Source organism: Poecilia formosa, unplaced genomic scaffold (genome assembly GCF_000485575.1).
Source record: "Poecilia formosa unplaced genomic scaffold, Poecilia_formosa-5.1.2 Scaffold227, whole genome shotgun sequence".
NCBI lineage: Eukaryota > Metazoa > Chordata > Actinopteri > Cyprinodontiformes > Poeciliidae > Poecilia > Poecilia formosa.
In genome coordinates this window covers 364,686-374,470 of record NW_006800166.1, presented here as the reverse complement: position 1 = coordinate 374,470, position 9,785 = coordinate 364,686, and the positions used below count along the sequence as shown (strand labels likewise).

The 9,785-nt window shown below is 39.2% G+C and overlaps 1 protein-coding gene across 3 annotated transcripts in view; it reads right to left on the bottom strand.

The window, feature by feature from the left end:
- nsd2 (nuclear receptor binding SET domain protein 2) overlaps positions 1-7,084 on the bottom strand; it is a 17,921-nt gene extending 10,837 nt beyond the window's left edge. The window contains exons 1-6 of one of the 3 annotated variants that reach the window (XM_016679949.1): positions 6,897-7,084; positions 3,751-4,384; positions 2,689-2,864; positions 2,442-2,610; positions 973-1,206; positions 606-822 (exon numbers count right to left, since the gene is read on the bottom strand). In XM_016679949.1, coding sequence (XP_016535435.1) covers positions 606-822; positions 973-1,206; positions 2,442-2,610; positions 2,689-2,864; positions 3,751-4,356 — 1,402 coding nt within the window. In that variant the 5' untranslated portion in view covers positions 4,357-4,384; positions 6,897-7,084. Of the gene's footprint in view, positions 1-605; positions 823-972; positions 1,207-2,441; positions 2,611-2,688; positions 2,865-3,750; positions 4,386-6,033; positions 6,402-6,896 lie in introns of those variants that run through there. The other 2 variants (XM_016679947.1, XM_016679948.1) reach the window with 2 other exon arrangements.
- Between the last annotated feature and the right edge of the window lie 2,701 nt (positions 7,085-9,785).

Sequence of the window (9,785 nt, the reverse complement as noted above, 5' to 3'; positions counted from 1 at the left end):
TAAATAAATAAATAAATAAAAGGTCACATTCTGCTAATTTTTCATGTAACCACTTGAGCTCATTTTGTACATTAAAATTACACTGGAAAAATCCAAACAAATAATTTCCTCTTTTAAAATAAAAAAATAAAAAAATTTATTACTTAAAATGCAGTAGCAGGCAATGGACTTTGTTTTAGTCTTTATATTCCAATAAACGATTAATTGATTACTGAATTAGCTAACAATTTTTCCTCTAATTGATTGATCACAATTAATCGTTTCAGTCCTCAACAACATTTCTCTTTCAAACAACAAAGTCTGGCAAAAGTATTAATAACTCTTCATGAATCTTTATTAAATCAAGATTTAATCAATAGGAGTTTTGTCAAAAAAATAAAAAAATAATAAAAAGTATATTTTCTTTTCCTACCACTTCTGAAATGTGCATTAATTTTAGTTCAATCATATAAAAGTGATTTGTGATTTTAATGTGATCAAATGTGAAAACATTCAAGAGGATTCCATAGTTTTACAGATTTGCTCGATACTGAGCGATGCAGACTGCTGCCCTATGTATTAAAAAGAAAAAAAAAAAAAAAAAAGACGTTTTATTTTCATCTAACCTGGAAGAGCAACCTGAGGCAAGGCGTCCTCTGGGTCATCAGTGGTCGTGACTGGCTTAGCTTTCCTTCTCCTCTTGGGGACAACAACACCGTTGACTGAAGACACTTTCTTTTTCCTCGCTAGCTTGGCCGGACGCTGAGCCACTTTGGGCCGTCTCTTTTTCTTCTGAGACTCAAACGTTTGAGTTCGTGCATCTGGTGGAAAAGCTACGGGATTCTACAAAGAGAATTAAACATGTATTAAATCATTTCAAAAAGTTTTGTCTCACATTAAACCCAATTCAATTTCCAACTGCTCTTAGCATGTTCTGAATTAGTTTCAATCCCTCAAGAAAAAGTTTTTTGGAGTCATTAAAAATAAGCTTGCCGGAAGGGAGGGGACGTCCAGGCCCAGCCTGGGTTCCGTCTCTCGGTGCGTCTCGTCAGTGAGATCCATATTCAGCTTTTCCAAGATGAGAGGGTTCAGATGGGGCCCATCCCCGTCGTAAGTAAACCCAAAGCTGTCGATGCGCTGGTCCGGTGCCATGCCGACAGCTTCTTTGGCCTGAATGACGCCCATGTTCCACTGAGCCTGGAGGTTACGGGGAACCGAGGGAGCCATCTGCAAACCAGACAAGACATGAACTCTGCGGCATACAACGCTTTGAGATTTGTTTTTTGATCCAAATATTAAGTCTCTCTAAAGTATTTAAAACTCTTGAACTAACTCAGATTTTGCTACAATCACAGAACTTAACATTTTACTGGGATAGAACAGTAAAGTCACAAAATAATGAAGCAAAGGGCGAAAAGGAGGTTACATATTTACAATGTGGCGACGCAACAAGTAGCCAAAATTATTTTAAGCTGCATCTTTCACACGCAAACATAACTTCATTCATTCAGTTTAGAGTTGAGCTTTGTGTAATGTTACATGAACTCTTACATGTGTGTCTTATTAAATAAACACGTTTCCATCACAGCTCACTACTGTTGGTAGAGTCAGGACACTTTTGTAACATTTTTGATCTCAAGGAGAATTATTAACATCCTGGTTAAAAAAAGGTTGATCATGTTGGTACAAGGAGCGGCCATACTGGATATCAATGTCGATGTTTGAAAAATTCTCATACTTTCCGAGTGGGAAGTTGGAAAGTCTGAGAAAATCAGAATTCCAGCTGATTTTTTTTCCAACTCAGAAGTCAGAATTTCCAGGTTCCGACTACAAATGGATCGCAGCAAACCATTCCATTATTGTGAACAATACATTTATAATACAATAAGTTTTTTTCTTGTAGGAGAGGGAAGTTTAAATCATTGTAGATCCAAAACCTAAACATTTTTCACATTATTAAAAGAAAGACATCCAGTTTGCAAATTCTTTTGGGCTCAGAAGAATAAAAAGTAAAACATTCTGCATAGTCTTAGCAATAACAACAGGATTTGGGCCAATCTCTCTTTAATAATGTTTGCTGTATTAAGCGAAGTTTAATAAATTAAATAAAAGTAGATTTGGGTTATCTGAAGTCTGCTTTTCAGTAGAAGTCAGTTTATAAATGCGATACTATTTGATGTGAAATTAAACAGAGAATGAAAAGCATGGTTAAAAGACAAGTGCTTTGTGTTGTATTTAATTTTTTCCATTGTAGAAAATTTTAATTTTTCAATAATAATTTTGCTCTAATTAAAAATAAAAAAGTTCATCTGCATCAATCACTGGTTTTGGATGTTCTCTAACATTTTTTGATAAAGTGGAGTGTTTAGCTGCTGCAGGATATATTATTATTATTATTTTTTTTAAATCAAGTAGTAACGAAGCTCTCCCTGTTCACAAAGAAAATGGAAAAGGTAACTAACCTTTCTATGAGCAGCGCTGGAGGCTGGTGGTTTGTTTCTCTGGCTGAGCTCCACATACTGCTCCTCCCCAGTGAAGGACACCATGTTCTTCTCAAAGACAAAGCCTCTCTCTGGAGCGTCCCCAAAATACTGGATGTGGTAAAGGAGGCCTAACCTGCTGTTGGAGGCTACAGACGACACAAAAACATGGACATTACAGCAAAATATACAAATGGCATTATTTCTCCTATTAATAAAGCTTCAGTGTTTATGGTTGTCACCTTTCTGTTTGAAGTGACTGTTGAGTTCTGGGTCTCTGGTCACCATGCAGGGCCACCATGGGTACCCCGACACCTTGGTCCAAACCAGATCCCCCACGCAGAACCGGGTAGGTACAGGACGCTCTTCTGTTATTGGCTCCGGCTCTTCGGACACGACTGCGGCCTGAGGAGGAGAAAAAACAAAAACATATTTACTGCTTGCTGACTTTACTGAAGCCTGTTACCGTCTATTAGATGTTGCTCTCTGCTTCTGTTCAGGCCAGGTGTTAGAACAGCCTGCTGCTCTGCTCAGTCATTCAATGGCTCTCAGTCTTGGAAATAAGCATAATTTCATCTCTGCTCTTTGGTTTTGGTTATTTGTTCTTCAGTGCAGCGTCATGGCAACGCCTCCAGCTTGGCAGATATTGACGCCAGCCGGAATAAAGACACTAACTTTCTGATGTGTAAATGTGAAACTGTAGCTAGCAAACACATATACAGACAAATCTACATATAATAGTGTACATTTGTTCATTTCCATCCCCTCTTGATTTTTTTTAATTAAACATCTTTTTTGGTTTTCTATTTGGGAATTTTCCTAAACCTGCAACTAATGATAATTTTAATAATTGATTATTCTAATGACTAAACGGATTTTTAAAAATGTGCAAATTATGTTTATTTATAGTTTTAAAGATTTAAACCAGGTTAAACTAAAACTGCCACTCGAGTTTTATGTAGATCATATTTACAGACCGGGGGGGTAAGGGGGGGGTCTCTTAATTGCAAAAAGTATATAACTTTTGTAATTTCTACTCTGAGTGTATTCTTTCAGCAAAGAAAGAATACTGGAGTCTGTATACTCCTGTTAATGATTAATCAATTACTATTTCAATAATCAATTCATTTAGTCAATTTTTACAGAAAAAAGAAAAAAATTTTAAGAACAATCATGTACAGTAATAATGTTCTTGTATATTGCATTTGAAAACTGTAAAATGTCTCAGTATCAACGGCTAAACCAGCAATATAAAACACTTCATAGAGATTTTTCCCTTTTGGCTTTCTACCTCATTTGCAGCTTCTGCTTCTCCGATAACCTCCGTCTGGTCAGGCGTCTCCATGGCGATGACAGAGCTGCGGTTCAGAATAAGTTTGGGTTTGTTGGGTCTCCCCCTCCTTTTCTTCACTTCCTGTCCCAGCTCATGTCCAGGTGAAGCGCTCTCTGTGACTGTGACCAAGCTGGTCCCGTCTGCACAGGAAGGCTCCAGCAGGGGCTGCTCCGCCGCCTGCGGTACGGTCGCCTTCAGCTCGGCCTCGACATGAGGCGTGCGGTTGTGCTGGTGGGCGTCGTTGGTGGCGGGCGCCTCGTCTCCTTTCAGCATGGGAGGCTCTGGGGTGCAGAGCTTGGGCAGAGCGTCCTGGTCGCCATTCAGCACCAGGGAGGTGAGGTCCTTCAGCCTGTCGTGGCTGTGGTTGTGGCCGGACATCTTCTGGAGGACGCCGTCCTGGAGTGTGGCGGCGAGCTGTGCGGCGGCTTTGTCCATCAGCAGAGCAGGGTCACTGCCCATGTCTGCCCGGCCCTTCAGGGTGCTCAGGGACTCGGGCGGCTGCTTCATGCTGATCGGGTTGGATGGCTCAGGCATTGCAGGCAGGGAGCTACCAATGCCGTCCATTCCATCTGACCCGTCCACGCTCACCGAACTGCAGTAGAAACACACATGCACACCAGTTAAAGGGCCAGAATCATTCATTTTCCAGCCACATCAAATCATTATATAGTACAACCATGCAACTATGTTAAAAATATATTAAATACGAGTCAAAAGAAATATTATATACATTAATGTCTTGAAATTGGGCCTCTGTCTCTTTAAAAACTCCTGCTCTTTCTGAAACTTTGCCTTCAGGAAGTCATCACAACATGGCTCCTCTCTTAACCCTTTAATAACGTTTTTACCAGCATTGCACTAAGAAGCAGCTCTGATAAAGAGCTCAACAGATGTGTAGTTCCACCAGGTGTTTGCTAATTGCTCCTGGCGAGTCTGAAGGAGCTGAGTGGGGGAGTTGCAGGTGAGAGCTGCTCTGTAAGGCTGAAGTGCAGAAATTTGGAAACTGCAGCATCAAGGAGGAGCTTTGTCCTCGAAGGCAAAGGTAGGTCCAGCTGAATGGTTGCCATGGGAGATTAAAGGATTTCTCAAACAAGCATTAAAGAATCCAGGCAACACTCCAGGTATGTTTTTGATGAAGGAACAACATTATAACATGATAAGCTCAAAAAAGTTGATTTTCCATAATACTGGCCCTTTATAACACAACAGGCTGATTCCTTTTTGATCAGACATGATGCCTGATTTGCACATCCTCTTTAAAATGGCTGATTTTTTAAGGTGAAACTGTAAGCAATACAAACAAACTTTTGTTTGTATTTCCTTTTAACTCATGAAAAGCACTTTGAATCGACTTGTTGCTGGAAATGTGCTATATAAATAAAATTACCTTACCTAAAAGTAATGAAAACAAAGAAGCCTGAAACATTCCCTGCAATTCCCTCTTTTTTTAATGACTGTGCTGCACCACAATGGGAAACTGGAACAGTAAACCATGGCCTCCAGCACACTCTGTAACCTTTAGCATCATTTATGTCAGGTGTGAGGATATTTTGCCCAAAGCTGAAACAAGAAAAACAGGCAGTGTGTCTTATTTGCATGCAAGGTGTGTATTCACGACCACCAGACATAACATTGAAAACTGAATTCCAAGTATTTCTTTTGAGTGCTACGCAGCTACCCAAAAAGAAAAAAACACACACACACACACACACAAAATTAACATTTGTTTTTTTCTTTTCATCTTCAGATTAGCTTTTCCACCATCCAGAACATCTAAATTGCCAGATGTGGCCCAGAAGCAGCCTGCATTATCCAATTTAATACATTACTGGCTCATTAGTTAAACTGTAGACACGTTGTAAAGTTCAGAACAGAAAAACGATTAAGCATGGACAATATAAAAAGGGAGTTCAGTGGCGTTGTGATGTCTGGAGGGCTTAACTGTGTGTGTGGGCCCCCAAAATTAAATTTTATTTAGGGCCCCTCTCAGCATAGGGTCGCCCTGAGAGTTCACTGCAACAGTAAATTCATCTCTAAGCAACGGCGTTTTAGAAATTTTACAATAAACTGACGTGATTTTACACATAAATGTACGCAAACGGCATATTTAGAACGTTAAAACCTACATTATTAACATAAAAATATGTGGAAAAGCACAACTAACGAGGTCTATTCCAGTTTATGTTCAGTATATCCATTTTAAACATCAAATAAGGACACTGAGTAGCCGGAAATTCTCTCACCACATTACTGAATTCCCTTGGAAGAAGAGCGGCTATGGTGCTAGCTGCAGACCGGGGCCAAGCAGGGTGAAGGCTTCCCCGTATTCGGTAAAAGCCCCAGTGAGTGGGTGGTGAAAACTGCCACTAACAATCGTTGCAAAAGCCGCGGAAACTGAAGCAGCTGACAAGCAGGAGCGGAGCGAACCGGAGGCCGAATAATTGCTGAAAGTCAACGCGTTTCAGTTAATAATGGAATTAATATTGACGTATAATGCGGGTAACATTACCAGTAGCAGCACAAGAACACGGCTAAAATACTATAGTCGGCGTCAAAACACCCGCTTTTTACCGGCTAGCAAGAAACAGGAACTTCAGCTATCATGTCATGCAAGAAAGGCTCCGACTATAACCTGGAGAGAAAGGAGCGATGCTGGAAATCTCATGGATTCAAGCAACCTAGAAATTCCCTATTGAGCCGCATCTCTTGTCATCAGTAGTCAGCCATTACACCGGACTCCAGCAAATAGACAAAGCCGCCTCCAAAATGCTAAATGGAAAATTTATTAGCAAAAGAGCTCAAACAACTCCTTGACAAACAACGGAAGTAGTAACGGCGAGGGGGTTAATGTGTTTAAGTTGCTTAGCCATTATTTCAAAGTCATTCTTAAATTGTAGGCGCCATGACAGCTTGTTGCAAGAAAGCTAACCGTGGCTAACTTGAGCGTACCATAGAAGCCAAGCCAAACTGCTAGCTTAACGTTAGCATAGTTAGTCGGCTTGCTAAAATGGAAGCCCGGCCTGAAGAAATGTCCGCTAAAAAACTCATCCTAGCAAATAGCTTCGGACTGACACTGTCATAAAGGACCGCTTCTCTGTGTTTACCTGTCGAATATCCTCTAGGGTGGTTAAAGGGAAAAATTGCTCATATTCTTCCTGGAAAGCGAATCATTTCATTCAAGTCGAATAAAAAAGCTTGCGGGAAACTCAAACTCCGCGGCCGACCAGCGGGAAAAAAGCTCACTTCCGATTGGTCGCGAGCAGAGCTGCGAGTATCCAACCGGTTCTTTCAAAAAAAATCCAACCGTAGAAAGGAGCTGACCTCGGTGTCCCCTTGCTGCTTTCACACTACTTTTTTTTTCTTTTTTAATTTTACAAATATGCACAAAATGTCGAGAGTAAAATGTCAAATATACTTTGAAACGCACGTCATTTAAATACAATAAAGATATGACCGAAAATCAAAACTTTTAATCAAAACTCACCTACATAAGTGAATTGTATTCAAATATAGTTGCCTTTCTAAATATGAAAGTTTTGCGTTAGACTTTGCTTATTTGTTAGGTTACTTTTACCAGCTTTTGTTGAATCATTTATAGTCAATAATAATTTCGGGTGAAAACGTTTTTTTGCAGTCTACTGCTAGCTTTATTGGTGGCATAATTGAAATCAAAATGCTTTGCTAATCCCAATGGGAAATAAAACGTTCTTGTAACTCATATTATCTAAGGATCTTCTGAACTGTTGTTGATGCCAATGGGCAGGAATAATCTCTTGTAGCAGTGTGTGTTACAGCAACCTGAAGAAGCCTCTGACTGAAGACTCTATTGTTGTATGATACTCTATTGTTGTATGATAGTCTCATGACGAGGATGTTCAGTAATGTTTCCTTTGTATGAATAATTCCTCTTTCCACAGTGCCTTGTATTTACTGTTGCATCTCCGGTCCAGTCTGTTGTCCAGGTGAACAGCAAGGTACGCATACTCCTCCCTCCACTTCTTCTCCCAGTTTGACCTCACCCTGTTCTGTGGACTGTCTTCCTGTCTTCTGGCTCTTATTTACAGGCTGGATTTAGGGGTGTGTGGCCCCCTTGCCCTAGAGTAGTAGTAAAATGGTCTACTTACACAAGTTTCTTTTTTATATATATACATATTGAGATGGACTGAACATGTTCAAAGTTTTAGGCCAAACTCTAAAAATGTATTTGTCTTTTTTGGAAAGTTCCTTGTAAACAATGGAATCATTTCTATAAATGTCTCCATCCATAGAAAAAAACAAAACACAAAAACAACGCTACACTAGGCTTGCATGAGCTTGCTGTTGTTGCACAAAAATCAAACTGAATGCATAAAGAAATAGGGCCATAAGTTTTCTTTTAGAACTTCTTGTGGAAATCCATAAAACTGGTTCATCAAGTTTCCAAATGCCTGAAGTTGCCTCATTCATCATTCAAAATGATTGTATGCAAACACCATTAAAATGTCCTTTAGTCATAATGTCGAGATGAGCATGTTTTGATGTGGAACATCTACGTCAACACTAAGACAAAAACAAAAGACTCTGTGAAGATCCCCACTGTAGTTGGTAGATGAGTCATATCCACAGTGGAACAAGTTCAGCACTGACATAGGCTAAAAGGCCACTCATAGAAGAAGACTCCATTACTGCCAAAACAACATGCAAAGCCAAAAATATAGTCCTTGGACTCAGGAACAAAAACCTTATTTTCAGAAATACGTCCCATAGTCTGATGAAACTTGAAGTGATTGGCCATAATTATCATTTGAAGGAATGCATCATCCCAGCTGTTAAGTATTTTGGTGGCGTCGTCACACAGTGTGGGAATTTTGCTGCCGGAGGAACTGGTAAAATACACGATAAGAAAATATTAAGATAATTTAAAGCTTGAACAAAAATGGGTCTTTGAAATGGACAATAACCTTAAGCAGATCACCAAATTACTTACAAAGTGGCTTAGTGACAACAAAGTTAATGTTTTGGAGTGGCCATCACAAATCCCTGATCTCAATCCTCAGTAAGCCATTTAAAAGTCTGGGTCAGGTTAAACAATTGAAATGTAAAATAAACAAGTCTTTCAATATTGTGAAAGTGCGGTTACAGCGCCACCTTGTGGTTTGGCACTTTTCTCTGTGGCATGTGTACACTGTAGGTCTGAGTCAAAGGATTCTGTTTCAGTTTGTCCAGAATTTGAAATGTTTGAGTTTCATATTGGAAAATCCTTAATTTGGTTAATTTTTATTCAGTTAATTTACATAGTGCTGACAGTGGGTGTGTCCTCAAGCCATCTTACAAAAAAATAAAAAATGAAATAAAAATAAACAAATAAATAAAACAAACAAAAAAGCCACTAGATGTACAGAAATATAAAACCAATTTAGTTTAATCATAAAGACACGTTAAAAGTCAATCACACTCGATTTTATTGTAGTAATACAACCATGCAGTGAGTCAAGTTCAGCTCATTTATAGTTGGTGAAATGTTTTACCTGAGGAAACCGAGCAGATTGTGTTAAGTAACTGAATTTTCAGCAATCCGTCTTTGTTAACTTGCATGTAGCAACAGTGGAGAGGAGCACTCCCCTTTAACAGGAAGAAACATCCAGCAGAACCTGGTTCACTGTGACTGTGCTGCTGAGATTTTTTTTTCTTTTAATTAATTAATTAATTTATTTTTTATTATTTTATTTTTTACATTAAAAGGTATATATAGTTCACAGAGGCAGAAGTTCCTTTGGTTTCTGTGTCTATAAGAGAGAGACGAGTCAAGTGTATCGTCTACAGAAAGACAACAGGAAATTATTGCAACAAATTAGTGGCTAAAAAACACCTCCTTCTGGTGTTTTGATCCTCCAGTTATGCATAAAATTAATGATGAGGCTTTGTTTTCTTATTACCATCCTCACATTTGGAACACCGTAAAGACATGAGGCCACCGTAAAGGCCTCATGCTGAAAGCAAATAGTCTTTAAGGC